This window comes from Lissotriton vulgaris, chromosome 12 (genome assembly GCF_964263255.1).
Source record: "Lissotriton vulgaris chromosome 12, aLisVul1.2, whole genome shotgun sequence".
Classification (NCBI taxonomy): domain Eukaryota; kingdom Metazoa; phylum Chordata; class Amphibia; order Caudata; family Salamandridae; genus Lissotriton; species Lissotriton vulgaris.
In genome coordinates this window covers 365,633,143-365,653,039 of record NC_141700.1, presented here as the reverse complement: position 1 = coordinate 365,653,039, position 19,897 = coordinate 365,633,143, and the positions used below count along the sequence as shown (strand labels likewise).

The following is a 19,897-nucleotide window of genomic DNA, read 5'->3' as shown; positions in this document are numbered from 1 at the left end:
TCGCAACCCCAGACAACAGGAAATGCCAGTTCTATGCAATCAGAGATCACCATCGCTGCTCATTGGGGAATGCTCTTTCGATAGCCTGGTTAGGCACATTTGTTTACGCCTTTCCTCCAATTCCCCTGATTCCGAGGCTAATCAGGAAACTCAAGACGGAACCCTGCAGAATGATTTTGATCGCACCAGCATTGCCCTGCCAATTCTGGTTCACAGAGCTTCTCCTGCTGTCTCGGGATCAGCCAATTCACCTACGGCCCATTCCATCTCTTTTGACAATGTCCCAGGGCCAAGTGTTGCATCCAGAACCGAGCTCTCTCCAATTGACAGAGTGGCACCTGAGCACCGGGAATTCCAGGATTTAAATATCCCTCAGGAGTGTAAAGAAATATTATCTCAAGCCTTTGCACCAAGTACGAATAAGACCTATCGCGTGAAATGGAAACGTTTCTGCTTATGGTGCTACCGACAGAATTTCCATCCGTTCTCTTCTGCTCCTCACCAGATATTGCCCTACATTCTTTCTCAAGCGAAGTCAGGCCTGGCACATTCTTCCATCAAGGTACACCTGGCGGCTATCTCTAGATTCAGGCGGACAGCTTCAGGTCCTTCTCTCTGGTCCGCGAGGATCGTCAAACAATTAGTAGTCGTGGAAGTAGTCGTTGAATTACTGACGGCAGTCACTGTCGTCACTGTTGCTGAAACCAATGGTGTTGCTGTCGACTATGTGAGTGTTGTAGCGGATTTTCTCACCAACGGTGCAGTCGTCGTCAGCTTGTCTGTAGATGGTGTGGCGGGTTCAGACTTTGATTTTCCGGTGGGAGATTCTAGTCTTTTATGCTTCTGATGGACTTCGCTCAGGCTTTGATTTTTCTGACTTTTGTGAGAAGTCCTCTTTTTTTTTTAATGAAAACATTCTTCTGATGGACTTCGATCCTTTGAAACGCCATGGTGGTTTTTTTTCAAAACATTTTTTGGGAGGTTCTTGATATAATCTACCTTCTTACCTCTCCCTTTTTTGAGCCTTTTTTGTAGATTTTGAAGAATCCTCACTATCCTCCTCAGAAACTGGAGCATCCTTTGCTTTAAGCCTCTGAAGCCATAACAAGTCTCCCTTCTCTGTCTTTTAAGGTTTGGATGAAAAAGTACGACATATTTTGCGATCTTTTACCTTGTGAGATGGGTAGAGACATTAGATGCAGTCCTTATGTTGATCCTCAGAATGCAGGCTCTTTTCCCCACAGGTTCCGTATGACCTGAAAGGTTCATTTTTAGTGAAGTTTGACAGCATAGATTGTCAGTTTTTCTCTCACTTTTAGGAAAAGTAAAGTTCAACTGAGCAATGGTTTAGGGGAGGGGCCCTCCACAGGACATGCTCTAGAAAATCTGCGGGAATGAAGCCTCTGAGGGGAGTATTCCAGAGGGGGCTGCTGCTTGACAGCCTGGAGTTTAGTTCTTTTTAAATGATAGAGATAGGTTGCTACAGTCCATGTTCTCTAGGCTTTTTCTAGGCTATTTTTAACATGGCACTGCTTTCTAGTTTTACTGTGAGACTCCTATTTCGATGACCGAGAATGATTTAAGTATGATTCAAGAATTTCTATATAAAAACAATATACAACTTGTTAAGGTCAGAGATCCTCTGAAGGGTGTGAGGGGGTCAGCTCAACAGGTCCTCATGACAGCATTGGAGAACATTGAGTGTGGTCTTGAATGCAGGAAGGGAAGTGTTTACTTGAAGATGGCTGAGGAGGGCATTGGACGCAGGCACACTAGTGTTCAGAAGACCTAAATCTAGATACAGCACAGGATGAGTGGGGAATTAGAGGTCTACAAAGTATGATTAAAAATGTATGCATTGATGAGTAGATAGCTCTATCTAGAGGAGAGCAACACTCCTGGAGCCTGAAGAGGAGATGATTAGTGAAGCTTATGAAGGAAGTTAACATAACTTTTTAGTCAAATTATACACAGACGTTCCTAGCAGAGGAAGGTAATTTGAGTGTTTTGGTGGGGGACGGTGGCAGTGAAGAAGGGGCAAATAACACTAGAAATTAGAATATTTCCATCTTAAAAGTGTTTGGCCTGAAGTAGTAAGAGGCATACATGTTCTAATGGCCATTACTGTCGGAGATTGTTTTTTTAAAGGTCAATGTGAAAGAATGAACGAAGAAGATTTGAGTATTGTCAGCAAAGTGGTGATAGGGGGAGCTGAATGAGAATAAAATGTTCCTAGGTGACTTGGTGAAAAGAGCTATAAGGATAGCCCGGGTTAACCGTTAAGGGATGCTCACCAGTAAGGTTGAGGGCGAGGTGCGTGAACAGCATCAGGAGATATAGCAAGTAAGCATTTAGAGAGCCAGGATGAATCCCTGTGGAGTATTGTACAGAGGATGCATAGAGAGGTTAAAGTGTGTTAGAATTATTTGGTCACCGAAGGTGTCTGGATGTATAAAGGTACAAGAAATATGATTCTAATGAGTTGGTAGGAATTTAGGCTTGTGTGACATTGGGATTTGTATATTGTCTATAGTAAAACCTAGATTATAGGGCCTTCAATAGATTTTTGGCTGGGAGGTAAACTGCGAGTCTATCAGAAAGGTGTATCTTTTTAGAGAAGAGTTGAGTCACCAGATATTGGTAGTTGGAAGTAGAGATTGGTATCACACCTACAAGTCATTGAGGATTGTAGATTTTGGAAAGGCAGATCAGTACGTTGATGAGCATGCAAAGGGCTTGATGATTTGGGTGTGGGTGGGAAGTGTGAGTGTTTGCAGGGGGCATAGGAGTTCTTAATGAACCAAAGTATGGGAATGTGTTTGGCTGTGAAAGTAATGAAGCAATTTAACTCAAATGGTAATGTGGTGTGGAAGCTAAAAGCATGAGGGTGGGGCCAAAGGGAGAGTGCTGATGGTGTGTTTTAAGAGAGTGCTAATGTTGGAGGTACATTAATTACTGGATATCATGGGCGTAATATCGTCCTATAAATATATTGTGAACAAAACATTAACTACAACAATATCATGAACGCAAGTATCCAGTTACGTATAGGTTTACTATACTTAACTTCACATATTTGCAGTTTGACTATATTTATGCCTTTAAAGTACATGAATGTGGAGTTGAGAATAGTAAACTATATATAATTGCCTTAACAATATTTTGGTTCTTGATATTTGGGCCACAATATTTTCGTAAGACACCGTTTCTGTTTTCAGTACTCTGACATACTACCTACCATTAAAGGAGAAATAGAGACAATGTTACTAGTTGACATGATGGATTGTGTTGGTCTGGTACATGGGTGTGTTAGGTAAATGTGCATTATTCATGGTAGATGTTGGTATGAGCTTAAGTGAGTTTAAATTGATAATAAAACATAATAATAGGATGTGTTCACAGGAGAGTGTGTTTCCCTGTAATACTGTGTGGATAGATGTGATAAAAATGTTGAGGAGGAGACTAACTGCACAACCTTGCCGGTTGTTTAAGGAGTGGTTGAAGTATAGGTTATTTCTGCCTGCCTGCATACAAGTTTGTCTGCATAAACAGTGTGGGGGGCTGTGGTTTGCTGTTTTTATTGGGATTCATCAAGTTTCCAGTGAAGGCAGTTAAGAATAGGACTGAGTGAAAGTAACGAAGACATTCCATGAGCAGAATGAAACTGTTCATATTTTTTGGTTAGATGTTGGTGATACATAGGGCTCGATTCACAGAACTAACTTAAGACAACATCCTAAACTTACTACCATTTTGGTATTCACAGAAGGCACTTACTCATTGATGAGTAAGTGCCTTCTGTGAATACCAAAATGAGTAACTCATTTTGGTATTCACAGAAGGCACTTACTCATCAATGAGTAAGAACCTTCTGTGAATACCAAAATGGTAGTAAGTTTAGGATTTTGTCTTAAGTTAGTTCTGTGAATCGGGCCCATAGTGTCCTTTGTGTGTTTAGTCTGGATGGGATATTGAATTTTGGTGGGGAGAGAGAGAATAACTTTGCTATAGATCCATTGAAAGATTTATAGTAATGTGGAGTGGGTGAATATGGTGTTTTTTGCAGGCGTAGATAATCAGGTGTAGAACCTAAAGATACATTATTCTAAGACTAAAGGTATGCATTTTGACTGACAGAAAGCTTAATCAATGTGGCATATTGAAGGCCAAAGGCTAAGACTGCTTATTTAGAAGTGCAATTTGATAAATGTATAATGGTATTTTGTGTGGATATTATATTTTCCTTCAGATTCTTCACTGTCCTCACTTCACCCCCCTTCTAAAGTAGTGCAGGTTCTAATAACTTCCAAGTTATCTAGCTGTTTTACGTTTCGATGTATGATCATCTACTGCCATTAACCTTGCTCAGTCTGGTTCCTCAACACATGCCTCATTTGAGTGCTGAAAAAGTAAATAATTGATGACATTGGACCAAACAGCACCCTACATAGACTGGTGTTGTCACTTCTGGGGCGGATGAAGCCATGATCGGAGTTCCATAGTAGTAGATAGCTATAGTTAAGAGAAAATATTTAGGGCTTCAGTCTGGGGCCTCGGCATATTCATAAGGTGAAGCAACTGGGAAGACATTTTATTCACCAGAAATATAGATACTGTAGGTGAGTAACTTTTTCTTTCAGTCATTAGCAATTCATATACTTCTCTAGTGACAAGCTGAAAGTGTATTGTGCCCTGTGTAAGCCAATTTAACATTAGATGTGATGTTAATGCTCTGCTGGCCAAGGTTGTGATTCTTGCTCCATTAACAGTGACTGTCACGCTGATGAAACATGTTTCAAGGTAAGAGCTGAAATTGTTGCTTCCTAGCGAGGCAAGCTCGCATTTTCACAATTGTTATTGGAAATTGTGGTAATTGTTTGATAATGTGATTTGCATCCTAGTTTGTACTTGTAGGTCACACATGAAAAACAAAAGATCTGCTTGAAACAAATGATAACACTATATTTTCCCAATCCTATGCAAATAGTCATATTTGTGGTTTCTTTTTCCAGGTATGATTCCTTTACAGGAGTGCCAGTGTGTCAGCAAAATATAGCATTAGAAAAAGCTAGTATTTTATTTAACATCGGGGCCCTATACACACAGATTGGCACAAGATGTAACAGACAGACGCAAACTGGACTTGATGATGCCGTCACTGCTTTCCAGAAGGCTGCAGGTATGAAAAGCAGTAAGAAAGGTCTATGTCTAAAATCCAGTGCAGTCATATGGTAAAACTAAGATTTCTGTTTCTTTCTCAAATTGTCCTTTTTTTAGTGAGAAATTAACTCGGACATAAAACCTCACCTAATAAGATTAGATTTGGTGAAATTATATTTTGTCATGAATCATAGGGGCTGTAAGTATTGAGGCTCATGTTATCACCACTTGGTGTGAGATCGTGGAGAAGGAAGAGCGAAAAATCCTCTGGCTTTAAATATAGACTGTGCTGTTCACATCTTTGAGTGACGGCAATCATTTTGTGTCCGAACCGAGATACTTTCTTGAGTATGGAATAGTACCTCTTATCCTAACCTTGAAAGGATAGCCACAAACAGTAGCAAATGGCAAACCACAAGATTTCTGGGGTGGGGTTTAAGATGGGGACAATAGTTAGTACAACCTTATTAGAGTGGCGACCACATTACCTCCAAGTTCAGCGACTACCAATATAATCAACAGACAATCATTAATAGAAATAACTTTTAACTCTTTTTCCTTGTCTATGGCCTAATTGGGCTGAGTTTGTAAATTTGAACCTAATCTGTGGTCCGGTTTGGAAAGGTGTGGTGAAAAATCTTAAGACAAGCTGAGACCATGTGGTGACGGACAAAAATGAGTATACATGTACAATACAAATTTCAGCATCGCCACATTGTCTTAACTATCACAGGCTTAGGACCAGCATCCGCACACACCTGTAGGCAACTCAGTTCTGTGAAAAACAAAGACATTCCTCTCCATGGAGTAAAGTCATAGTATTGTAACAGATCGTGTGTCTCTCCTGTTTAATTTACTTCGAGGTTGGTCTTAGAGTAAATATGTTCACAGAAGATTCATACCAGACGGTACCAAAGGTATACCAGGACCTTTGATAAGAATAAAAAGTCAAAAAGCACCACTCCTTACACTACCATTGCTGATAAATCCTCATTGACTTGCTGATGATGGAAAAAACATTTTAAATAAATCATCTTCCTCCAACATGGCCGCCAAATCTTACAGGACTTTTATATTTGCAAGATTCCAGCTGCACCTTAGTCTGCCCCATCCGACTTTCGGAAGGCAGGTGGACATAACTTGGTGCTGCTTGCTTGCAGCTAGGAATGGTTTAGGCAACCTTGCAGTCTTGGGCATTGAATGGACTCAATAATATGGCCTTAGCCTCGCTGCAACAGCCTTTGTGGCATCGGGTGCATTCTAGTTTTAGGAACACTAGGGTTTGTTTGCTGTCTGTAGTTTGGAAGGTATGATGTTGAGGGTAGTGACGTTGCCCCCAACAGTGGCAATGGACAAAAAGGCCCATTTGATAGAGAAAAAGAGACATGCTTGCTATGGCATAGTTGGAGCAGTATACCTAGCTACATAAGCTGGGCGACCAGCTCGTGCATGACCAATCCTAATTGTCTTTGCATTGTTTTTTTCTTTTATAGCTAATTTGGTTTTATGTTGTTTTACCATCCCTGAAGGCAGCATTGGTGAGCATTAGGTGGTGCAAGATTATATATTTAGGGTAAATGGGAAAATATTTTATTTTGTTCCATACTCAGAAATTGAACACTTTTTCTGGTCTCTCAAGCTGTACAGCACTTATGCCATGGGGTAGTGAGATGCATTAGAGCTGCTGTCTTTCATATAGAAATGCAGTAAGTTTATCTCAGACCATTTCTATTCAGTTCAGCATCTACCTTTTCAAGTATGATATCCTAGAAGAAGCACATACTTTGATTATGTTTGAGATGATGGAGTATTATTCAAGCGTCCATGCTGACTTACTTGTTGCATGTCATCAACATAATTTGGTCATTTGTGTCAACGCTTAAATAATCTGTTGATTGCCTTCTTGGCGCCACCAATGCTACGCATGTTTTCAAGCACTACATGGGCTGTAGTGGTATATAGTATGTTGTGGCCAGATCTTTGACAGCACTAGTTATTGTGATAAAGAGTAGGAATTGCTCATTTAGGATGGGGTATCAGTAGTCAATGTCATCTTCTTAAGCTCGGGATACACCATAAGGGCAAGTTGGGAGTGCATGCCAACTTTGTTTTTCGTTCTGGCTAGTACGATATGCCAGCAAAAATTTGCCACCTCTGGGAGAATAAATCCTCGACAGGGTGAAAACCAGGGACGCAGTCACAGTGGGGAGAAGCGATTTGACTCCCATGGGCTCTCAAACTTGCCTAGCCTCAGCAAATAGAGGGCCAACTATCAAGCATGCAACCCACTGAAGTTGGGCAACAAAATAATAATTTATGGAATTTGAAACTCTAAGGCCACCCTTGTCAATGAAGCACTAAAGTTTACATAAGGCCAATTTGTGCCTTTGGTCACTCAAAATCAGGTCTCTTGGGACAATATTTAGTTCTTCAGAGAAGCCGGTAGGAATGTAGACTGAAATTTCTGTGAATAGACTAAGGACATGGGGCAATAGAATCATTTCGGCAATGGCCATCCTTCCTATTGCCTCTTGGTAGTTTCCTCCAAAAAGTCATAGATTCTTGAATGCTCAAAAGGTACTTAGTAAACTTGCTATCTATTAGGTTAGATTTTTCCTAGTAAATCTTGACACCAAGGATTTGAAAGTCATACACTCCCACTTCAGTGGCAGATGGGGTAACTGATCAGTTAATTCACTGCCAGTATTTAACATTGCTCATGTGTAGCCCCAACACTGCACCAAAATTCTTTAGGGCTCGTAGGATGTAGGGCTCGTAGGATGTTGACCTGGTGAGTCTCTAGATCTCAAAAGTATAACAATACAGCACTTGTGTATAGGGGAGGTGAGTGAATCACCCTGCCCTCCAGTTTTCCATTTGGCTGAACATCACAACAATTGGTTCCATTGCAAGGAAACAATGGTGGAGAATGGGCAACATAGCATGCACCTCTCATCTGTATCTGCACAGAAATGGACTTTCTAGTCTCGACCTTGGCAATGAGGTGGACGTACAATAATCTGCACTATTCATTAGTTTATGTTCTAGTCTCATTTTTAGGAACCCCACACAGAGATATACCCAGTCTAGTGAATTGAACGCTTGAGTTGAAGACCTTCTCTATTTTAATGGGCGCGAGTGCTAGGATACCATGGTTAGCCATGCAGCTACCCATCGCATTGAAAAGTAGCCAGATGTTTGATGTGCTATTCCTCATCAGCGAGGTGAAGACAAAACTGTAGCCCCAGTGCCTGCAGCAGAGGGCCGGTCCATCAGCGCAAGGGGCAGGAGTAATGTCCACATGGACACAAAGTCCAGGCACTCTCGCTCTCCGCATTCACCTCCCGAGCAGCGTTCAGTGCAACATGGGCACCACGGCCCACCAGCAAGTCGCGTGTCACACAGTTGATTGTGGTTTCCTGCTACAGGAATAGTCTCATCCTCTAGTTTCTTCTATGGATCAACATCCCACTTAAGCCCTCCACAATGTCAGGGTCTCTCCGGCCTGTCACAGCTCACTCCTCAGCTGCCACTGCTCAACAGATCTCCTTATGCCTGCTTGATCCCAATATTCAATCCATTTGGGGACTCAGAGGAGCGGTCCCATCTGTTAGCATTCTCCAGTGTGGCACTGGCCCTGCAACTTTCTGCTACATCCACGTTGAAGGCCTCAGCAGCAGGATGGACACCAGGAACCCTGGGCACCCAAGTCTACATTTCCTGCTCATGAGTCCAGTGAGAGCTTACAGCAACCTAGCAAAATGAAAGAATGGCAGATTTTCATTTGTCTCCTAATGCGCAGTCCATGTTGTGCATTGTGAAGGATTTATGCAGGTAGCCCCGGGGTACACATATTGCACTGTCACACCACCATTTTCCAGTATACACTCTCCATGGGCACCATGTTTAATGAGTCGGCTCCGCAAAGTGTTTGTTTTGTTTTTTCTGAACAAAGCTCCAAAGCGGAGCTAGTTTTTGAAAATGAAAATGCAAATGACCATGTTTGGCTGGGGTTGTTCACCCAGCTAAAGTTGTTAATTTCTTTGGTTTCCTGTACAGGGCTGCCAAGATTTCCCTGGTAGCCCTGGATAAGAAAAATGTATGTTGGAAGTCTGCCCTGCATGGGATACATGGTCTGACATACATTGACCGATCATCTTCCAGCTATGGCATTACTGAAAGATTCAGGGGGGTATACCGAATCAAAAAGTCACCTCACCACAGGCATTATTTTAATGGTTTTTAACTTCATGTTATTGCTTACCCTTGGTTATCTGTCATTTATTTAAAGTATCTTCAGTGTAATTGTATTCAGCTTTAATAAAGGTGAACATTATGTTTTTTCAGGTGTTCTCAACTACTTAAAGGAGACATTCACTCACACGCCTAGTTACGACATGAGCCCTGCAATGCTGAGCGTGCTTGTTAAAATGATGCTTGCTGAAGCTCAGGAATGCTTCTTTGAGAAAATAAGCCTCTCTGGAATACGGAATGAATTTTTCACACTTGTGAAAATTGCCCAAGAAGCAGCGAAGGTATGTTTATAAATTATTGCTAATCTGTGTTACTCTTTCGTGTAAATAACTAATATTTCACACATATTTAGAGAGCTAATTTGACACTTGGCAACAATATTTGCTAACGTTGACAGCAAATATCAAAATAACTAAATATCAATTTACATAAGAATGCAGTACATTGATGATTGGTCATCTACATGCACACTTCACACTAGCGTACCACTTAGTATGCTAATTATGAAAGGCGTTATTAAAATTTCATGATATCATCTAATCACTGTGTGGTAACTGTTCCTAAAAGTTCAGATTCGTAACCTATTTAGTCACGTATGAAGAGGAAAGGGGAAAGAAGAAAGGATAAGTCTCTATATACAGTGTCCCCAGTAGATGAAGGTGGGGGAATTTCTCCTTTGAATTTTAGTGACCTCACACACCCTTGCGAGTGTCATGCTTCATCATCGGGCGTTGCTCCTTGTGGGTTGGCCCTGCTGTCCCCTATGGGCCCCGCGAGAGGGCTGTTTGTCGGAGATCTTTTTAGGAGACGCCGCAGTTGTGCATGTGGGTGTGTGGGCCTAAAACGGTGCGTGCTGATGCTTTAAAATTACCCCACCGGTGCTGTGAGGATTAATTTTATTTGTTGGTCCGGGAGGTGAAGGTAAAAGAATTCTACAGGGGCATCGGGCACCTCTGTTAATAGATAGCATAGAGGTCAGGGTATTACTCCACTGCTCATAGTGCCCTTGTGTGACTGTGAATGTGCGTGCTGGTCCACATGTTTCGAGCCGTCATTGGTTCCCTAGTGGATCCCCATGCGCTTCGTCAGGACCGTGTGATTGATATACTAAGATAATAAATAGGAGTAGAGAAAAGACACTCTATCTTCCTACAATACCTCTATTCAGGTGTGTATGCGCTACTAGCACTTGGGGGAACACCTCTTGCGTGTCCCAGCCTATTACTCCTAAAAGAAGAGATCATTGCCTCCTTGGATGTCCCTGCGGTCTTGAGGGGGGAGTCAATTATGGTCCCCTCGTGAAGGCCTGCTACCTGCCCTGCCAATGATGGGCGCCGGAGTTAATAATATCATGTCAACCTAATCCAGTATGAACCTGTACTTTGTGATCATGTCATCACAAAACTGTGTAGAAATTAGCTACAGGAATCGCATCTGTTTATCTATACTACTATTATAAAGTAAGAACTTTGAACCTTTGAGGCGGGTAAACTCGGGAACCACAGCGCCAATCCAAACACACGATACATCATTAGAATTGTCAGGGTCTGCAGAGTGACATAGGCTATATATACCCAAAAAATATACGTTCTATAAAAAATATACATTCATAAAAAAGTAGTCCCTTGGAAGTAGCGCCGGGCGTGTGCGCTAACGACGTGAACGTGCGTGCTGACATCATCTAGCGCGGGGGGTTGCGGTGGACAGGAGCGCGAGGAGGTCGAGGAGCGGTGGACAGGAGGGCGGACAGGAGCGAGGAACTCAGGCTGAGGTAGGTGAAGCGCGGGGAGGATCGGAACGTGTGCGGCTGAGTGAAGTGCGGGGAGGAGCGGAGGAAAGGACTTGGGCTGAGGTGGGTGAAGCAAGGGGAGGAGCGGCCCGTTAGCGCTCACACATGCCTGCGGGAAGTCTCCAATGTGCGGCTGAGAGGAACGCGGGGAGGAGCGGAGGAAAGGACTCGGGCTGACATGGGTGAAGCAAGGGGAGAAGCGGCCCTTTATCGCTCACACACGCCTGCGGGAAGTCTCCAATGTGGTACCACATTCACAACGGAAATAAAAGACAGAACGCAAAATAAAATAATAATAAAGAGAGACATGTGTGCGTGTTTGCACAGGGCATTGGTCAGCCGGAGATGAGGTTTATTGCTAAGAGGTGGGTGAAGCAAGGGGAGGAGCGGCCCGTTAGCACGGGGAGGAGCGGTGAACTGTGTGCAGCTAATTAGGGGCCCTGAAGGTGGTGGTTGCGCAAAAGGGGACCCCCCCCGGACAACGTCGGGACGGGCTGCTAGTAGTTAATAGTTCCTTATTTTTATTTAATTGTTTGAGATTTTGCAAGATCTGGCATTCACCATTAGCATATCAAAAATAGCAGTGTAAGAAACAGAATCATTGCAAAAACAACTATATTTGAGTCAATACTAGTATTCCCTACCCTGAGTATCATATATCTTATTGTGACTCAATGCTGGATGGCAAATAAAGAATTATAGATCAAGCAGGTATTTCCTGAGAACACCGATAATCTGTGCTACTCAGCAATGTGTACAAAAAGAGCATAACATAGAGCAAAAAATATTTACCTGCACAGTGGTATTTCCAATCGTGTGAGCATACATGTATTTAGAAGCTGGGATTCTCGGTTGTGGAATGTGCTGCTGAATTCCATCCCCTTTTGTACTGAATTCCTACCTGGTGAGGCATGAAAGTACATACATATGTAAAGGCATTTACAAAGTGCAAACCAGCCTACCTTAGAATTATCGCCAGGCGTCAGACTGGATCCAGAACTTATTCGTGTGCAGTACCCCTGCGCTCGTAGAAGGCATCCATCATTATGATCTCCGTGGCATCGTCGGCACCAAAGGTGCAGTGCGCGGGGCCTATATAGCTACCAATCCAGCGTGCTGATGTCAGTTCATTTCTTTCCGCGCCAGTTAGAACATGTCTGGAAAAGAGATACCCCAGGCACTTTTTGACTGACCTTTTTTGACCTTTGGTGGAAGACTTTTTGAGTTGGTTCCTGGTTTGGCAAGATGCCCACGAGAAAGATTGGTTTTAAGCCCTGTGGCACTTGACACCAGCAGATGTGGGTGTGGTTGACAGATCCACACCTAGTCTGCCTCTGGTGTCTCGAGCACGACCATGACACAAAGACCTACATTGAATTGATATGTGCGACGCCGCTTCGGTCTCGATTCAGGTGGAGAAGAAGGTCCAAGGATCAGTCACGGATCCATTGAGCTTTGTCGCAGTCTCAGTCATCCGGGCGTTTGGGTGAATACCACAACAAATAGAAACGCAAACATTGAAAGAGATCTTGGAGTTCGTCCTGTCCGTGGAAGTCATCTGACGACACAAGGGAGCGTCGACATTCAAGACTTGACCTTGCAGTTGAGCCTGGGCCACCTCTGCTCTTGCGGGGGCTTCCTGAAGCTGGGGTGACCACTGACCAACTCTGAGTTTTAGAAGGCCATGCACCTCATATCCGGGCAGGCTGGTGTGCCTTGGGGCCCTGCGGGCTCGTTAGTGGCCCCTATTGGTTTTCAGCCAGCAGGCTCACCCCGTGGATGGACCTGGTGGACGCCGGTCGTGCCACTTCAACCTTTCCGAATGCCGATCTCTTTGCCGGCGTCCCCAGTGGCGTCACTACTATCCCTGACACGGATCCGGTTGGGCGTTGTCCGATGCCAACGCTGACTGGAGCCATTCCCTCCAGGCCGGAGCCTGGGCCCTATATCTATGGGCTAGGACTTGGGGAAGATTGGGAGGGTCCAGTGGACCCTTACGAATACCAGTTCCTAGAACTCAATAAGGACAACTGGTGTGAGGATTTGACGGATGGCCAGCGGTTTGAACACCTCTCCAGATACCGGCTTGGTCTTTCCTCTTATCGTGGCTATGGAGGAGGGAGTCTCCTTTGCAATGGTGGTGAGGAGGGCAGCTGAGGTCCTAGTCCTTCCTCTTCCCTCTGTGATTCTCAGTAAAAAAACGTCTTGATGGAGGTGCTTCAACCAATAGTCACCCGACCTGAACCGCTTCTCCCGTTTAATGGAGTCCTCATGGACGTGTCCTACTTGGGTCATGGTCCAAGCCCTGCACATGGTTTCCTGTGAATAGGACAATAGCTTGTTGCCATTGCCCCACCTCAGGAGCCCTCAACTTACTCCCCCAACACCCCTCCCCAGAACTTGGTAGTTCCAGCCTCTACGTCCGAAACAAATCCTGGCGCATTTCCTACCACTCCACCGGACAGGGAATCCAAGAGGCTGGATACCTTAGGCAAGAAGAGATTTTCTTCCACCAGCCTGGCACTTTAGTCGGTGAACACCACACATGTCTTTTGGGGCGATACTCCACTTACTCTGCAACTCAGTTCGCAGGTGCTGCCTATGGTCTCGGAGGAGTCCCGACCCATACTCTCTCAGGCTGTTGCTGACAGGAGGGACGCAACTAAGTTCACGGTTCGCTGTGGGCTGGATACGACCGATACACTGGGCAGAGTGGTTTCATTGTCTGTAGCCCTTTGGCACCAGCCTGGGTGAGAACCACTAGCTTTTCAGTGGATGCCCAAGCCACGTTAAAGGATAAGCCCTTTGATGGCTCCTGTCTCCTCAGAGACAAGGCAGACTCAGTGCTAGAGCGCTTCAACGATGAGCAGAGCTAATGACATGTCCTGGGGCCTTCCCACGCAAACCCCAGTCTGCCTTTCTATACTTTCCTGGAAAAGGAAGGGTTTCTCTGCCTGCCCAGCCACCATGGCATGTAAGCTTCCCAGCCCCTGCCTGGCTGATTATGCGGCACCCACAGGTCTAATGGGTCATGTAGCCAGAGGTCGGGCTAGTCCCTCACTCCCCCTGCAGCTGCAGCTTCCAAACCTCTTTAGTTTTCCTTCTGATCATCATGGGAACCCATTGAAAGACAGGATACACCATCACTTTCACCACTGCAAGCCAATCACATCTGACTGCTGGGTTCTCCAGATTGTACGACGTCTGAAAGAGAACCTAATTTCCTTACTCAACCAGGAAGTGGCGACTCTCTTGGCCAAGGGAGCCACAGAGAGGGGGCCGATAGCAGCAGGCTGTGGTTGCTATTTCCGTTACCTTCTTAGGTCCAAGAAGGACGGGTGAGTTTGCCCTATCCTAGACCTACTCCCTCTCAAATCTTCCAGCGGAAGGAGAAATTAAAAATGCTCTAGTCCTGTTTGCCTTGGTTCCGGGAGACTGGATGGTAGCCTTGGACTTTCAAGATGCCTACTACTACATCCCTGTCCCGCCTGCTACAGATATTACCTGCAGTTCCCGGCAGGCCACAAGCACTTAGTTATTTATGCTCGTCTTTGGTCTCACCAGCACTACTCAGGTGTTCACCAAGGTGACTGACTGTGGTTGCAGCTCATTTGCAGAGATCAGGGGTACCAGTCTTCCCTATCTCAACAACTGATTGTGGAAGGCAGGCTCGCCCAAGCAGTCATCTCCCACCTCCATATTACGGCACGCCTCTTGCACTATCTGGGGTTCACTATCAACATGCCAAACCCCTTCTCAGACAATCCCTTTGCTCTGGGCTGGACACAGTGCAGTTTCCGGCTTTTCCTCCCGAACGGCAAGTCCAGTATATGCAGTCTATGATACCAATGTTTCAGCCTCTATCCTGGAATTTAGTGAGACTACCTTTGAGACCGATGGGCCTCATGGCCTCCTGCATCCTGCTTGAGACCTATACCTGCTGGCATATGTGTACTCTGCAGTGGAACCTAAAGTTCCAGTGGCTGCAACATCAGGGACATTTTTTCAACAAGCTCCTGATCTCAGAGGGCACAGCAAAAATCGGCAGTGGTATTTAACAAACCACAATTAAGTGAGCGGCAGACCCCTCTCCCATCCCCAGCTAGATCTGATAGTAGTGACATATGCGTCACTCCTGGGAGAGGTGGAGATCAGAGGACTCTGGTCTCTGGTGGAATCCAGACTCCACATCAACATGTTGGAGCTCCGAGCGATCCAACTTGCATTGAAAGCCTTTCTACCCTACATCAAAGAAAGGCTAGTGCAGGTGTTAACGGACAACACCACCGCCATGTGGTAATGCAATAAACAGGGTGGAGTGGGGTCAAGAACCCTCTGTTAGGAGGCCCGGTCTCTCTGGACTTGGCTGGAACGTCAGGGCATTTCCATGGTGGGTCAACATCTGGCGGGATCTCTGAACACCAGGGCAGACAATCTCAACCAAAGATGCCTAGCAGATCATGAGTGGTGCCTCCATCATTCAGTGGTGCAAGGTCTTTTTTAGTAGTGAGGAAAACCTAGGCTAGATCTGTTTACCATTGCAGAGAAAACACAATTCCAGCTCTTCTGAGCTGGGTTACCCAGGTGAATCTCAATCTGAAACGCGTTTTGTCTTGAGTAGAGCTTTGGCCTGTTGTATGCCTTTCCACCCATACCACTCCTGCCTAGAGTTTTCAAGAAAATCAGGAATGACCAAACCCAATCATCCTTGTGTCTCCGACTGGGCTCGGAGAGACTGATATCCTGAGCTGTTGAGCATGTCCATCGGTCCTCCAATCAGGCAACCCCTTTGGTAGGATCTTCTGTTGCAGCAGCAGGGGAGAGTTCTGCTCCCAAACCTGTCAATGCACCGTACTTCATGTATCGAGATTGAGCAGCAGCAGTTGACAGCTTTTCATCTCCCGCCTGAAGTCTATGATTTTATCTTGGCAGCTTGGCGTCACTCCACCAAGGTGGTATATGCCACCATTGTACAAGCTTGTGGCATGGTGCACAGCCAAACAGGTTGACCCCTTATCTGCCTCTCCTTTCTCAGGTCTTGTTGTTTATCCTTGCCCTTGCCCAGCTAGGGCTCTGCATTGGGCACCCTAGTGGGTTACTTACCTGCCATCTCTGCTTTCCTGCGGCTGCCAAATCAACCTTCCCTCTTCAAGTCCCCTTTTGTAAATAGGTTCCTTTAAGGTCTCCGGCACATGTTTCAACAAACTCCATTTGTTATGCCTCAACGAGACCTACATTTGGTTCTTACTTTTCTGATGTGTGCTCCCTTTGAGCTGCTTCATACCGGTCTTCTTAGGCTTCTCACGAGCAAGACGGGTTTTTTGGTGGCAAATGCATCTGCCACAGGGTCAGCAAACTGCAGGCGTTGTCATCTAAGCCTCTTTTTGTGGAAGTTGCCGTGCACTCCTCATTTCACTTTTTAAACCATTGTGCTCCATTTTCTTTCCTTTTGAAACGTTTTTGCATGCTCCCTGGATAACGTGGTCCACCCATTACCACGTGGAAGTTAACGATTACAAAGATGAATGGGGCGTCTCTGCACCCCAAATCCAGACGCACTGCTGTGATCATTATTTTTGCACTTGTTAGTACATGTTCTATTGTTTACTCCAAAGAATCCAAAATACTCCATAGATTAGAATGATGTTACTTCCTTTATTTTCCAATGCACTGTCAACACATAATTAGCCAATGTTTTTCCATAATACTTTTCCTGCCACGGATATGCCACAACAGGCCTTTTTCCGGGCACGTATATAAAACATAAAACATCCTTAATATTCAATGATGATGTAACCCAATGCATTTCAAACTTTTTTAAGTTCTTCCTCAGGGGTCCACTGAAAAATTAAATAAAAACATTGCTGTAAACATATTGCTTAAATAGCTGCAGTTAAATACAATTTGCACCAAAGTCACATGACTGTACTGTTTATTTCGATCACCCCATGGTAATATGTGTTTTAAGCGCTACCCTCGAAAACCGGAGCTAAAACGCTACCGTGATTGAATTAAAGTGAATCACCACATTGGCTTTCTTATCACGATGTTAAACCCTCCTGAATCTGAAGTAACATCATTCTAATCTATGGAGTATTTTGGATTCTTTGGAGTAAACAATAGAACATGTACTAACAAGTGCAAAAATAATGATCACAGCAGTGCGTCTGGATTTGGGGTGCAGAGACGCCCCATTCATCTTTGTAATCGTTAACGTGGTAATGGGTGGACCACGTTATCCAGGGAGCACGCAAAAACGTTTCAAAAGGAAAGAAAATGGAGCACAATGGTTTAAAAAGTGAAATGAGGAGTGCACGGCAACTTCCACAAAAAGTATCATAATATTTACTGCCCGACCTGCGCGTAGCACCCACAAAAGAAATGAAAAAGCTAAATGAACTGATCAACAAACTTCTGATGGACTGGAAAATTCACATGAAAAGCACATCTTTAAAAAGTTAATGGAACCTGCTGAGGCGTATTTTGCTTTCATTGAGCAAGGACATGAGCATCATGATCTATCATTTACAATGTGGTTTTACTGTTTTTTACATTGTTGACAAGTGAAATGTAAATTGCACGTATTAATATAACGTGGTTAGAGAGATCGTTTTTTGCGCATTTAATTTGATCAACAGGGTGGGCGGGGTATAGTAAGAAATCAGCTGGTGAATCACGCAGGTGCAGGGAGACTAAGCACATTAACCCGGTTGTCCGCGGAGATGTATTATGGGAGAGGTAGTATTTTGCAGAGTGGAAGGTAAAGTTAGGCTGGGATAGGCGAGATAAAAAGGCGGGACTTCATCTTAGTAGCTTAATTTACGGGATAAGATGGCGTGCAGTCCGACACCGCCACTGTGCGTGCAATTAGAACTTAATATTACAGGTATGGAACTATGAGGCAAGATAAACTCGGGTTGAGATTTGAAGGGTAATAACGGGGGTGGTATACTGGGTACCGAACTTCAGATTCAGGAGGGTTTAACATCGTGATAAGAAAGCCAATGTGGTGATTCACTTTAATTCAATCACGGTAGCGTTTTAGCTCCGGTTTTCGAGGGTAGCGCTTAAAACACATATTACCATGGGGTGATCGAAATAAACAGTACAGTCATGTGACTTTGGTGCAAATTGTATTTAACTGCAGCTATTTAAGCAATATGTTTACAGCAATGTTTTTATTTAATTTTTCAGTGGACCCCTGAGGAAGAACTTAAAAAAAGTTTGAAATGCATTGGGTTACATCATCATTGAATATTAAGGATGTTTTATGTTTTATATACGTGCCCGGAAAAAGGCCTGTTGTGGCATATCCGTGGCAGGAAAAGTATTATGGAAAAACATTGGCTAATTATGTGTTGACAGTGCATTGGAAAATAAAGGAAGTAACATCATTCTAATCTATGGAGTATTTTGGATTCTTTGGAGTAAACAATGGAACATGTACTAACAAGTGCAAAAATAATGATCACAGCAGTGCGTCTGGATTTGGGGTGCAGAGACGCCCCATTCATCTTTGTAGTCATCAAGCCTCCACATGTATCTTTCTTTTCAGACTAGTTGGTTCTTCGGACTCGAGTGTCCCACTTGCCGAAGATAGTCACCCTATATCACATAGGTCAGTCCATTACTATGCCTACCTTTTATACTCCGCCTCACAATACCTTTCCGGATGGATGATTGACTGTTTGTGGGATATGTCAGGCCATTAAAGAGAAGGCTGTGCAGAAATCAACCATCTCCTGATGGATCGTACTCTGCATTAAGATCTGCTAGGTATTGGAGGGCTTGTATGTTTATTCCACCAGATCAAAAGATGCGACCACTGCGTTATCATGCTGAGTTCTGATCTTGGACATGTGCCCGGCAGCAGCGCAGGCTCACTGCATACGTTCACCGAACACTTTTACCTGGACAGTCAGGTCCGTTGAGATGGGCTCTTTTCCCATTTGGTCCTGCAGGACTGTCTAGTTTAAACCATGTTCACAGACCCACCTCAGGGAAGGTATGGCTTGGGTATATATTCAAAGGTAAGGAGTCTGCAGCTAGCTGTCTTTATCAGATGAACACGTTAGTTACCTTCGGTAACGCCTTATGTGGTAGAGACTTGGTCTAGCTGCAGATTCCTTACAGACACACCATCCTCCCCACTTAGCAAATGAACTTTAGAGTTAAGGGCTGTTCTCTCTTTCATGGCCCTATTTCTTCTGGCGTGGAAGCCGTGAAAAGCAACTGACATGAGCACAATGGTGTGGTGCTTAAATAGGCACCACACACATCACTTATGGTGCTCACGTTGCCTCGCAGAGCGGCGCCACCTACAGATGCACAGAGGTAGTGCTCACGAAAGATTTCTAGATCCAGTCTGACACCTGGGGATAATTGCAAGGTAAGGAACCTGCTGCTAGATAGTCTTTCTACCAAAGGTAAGTAACTTGTTAATCTTATTACACTTTTTCAGTCTCTTAGTCAAATGGTGTGGTTTGGATGATGCTCCTAGAGGGATTCCGATACGGCGTGTGACCCAGTATGTAGAGTATTGTCTCACTAGGGGTTGAAAGGATAAACGCTTGTATAGCAGATCTGACTTCTTATTCAGGAAGGACATGTAGAATTCATGCTAGACCGTGTTTGGTATTTTTGCAGTGTAGCCAGTATAGATGCAGAATTTCCATTTGCCCACAAGATATTGGG

General features: G+C 44.3%; 1 protein-coding gene across 2 annotated transcripts in view; it reads left to right on the top strand.

The window, feature by feature from the left end:
• The window catches only part of RHPN2 (rhophilin Rho GTPase binding protein 2), a 286,819-nt gene that overhangs the window by 197,768 nt on the left and 69,154 nt on the right, over positions 1-19,897 (top strand). For both annotated transcript variants that reach the window (XR_015302422.1, XM_086945136.1), the window contains exons 7-8: positions 5,013-5,179; positions 9,508-9,695. Coding sequence is in view for 1 of the 2 variants with exons in the window: in XM_086945136.1 (XP_086801262.1) it covers positions 5,013-5,179; positions 9,508-9,695 (355 nt within the window). In the remaining variant the exon portion in view is untranslated. The remainder of the gene's footprint in view (positions 1-5,012; positions 5,180-9,507; positions 9,696-19,897) is intronic.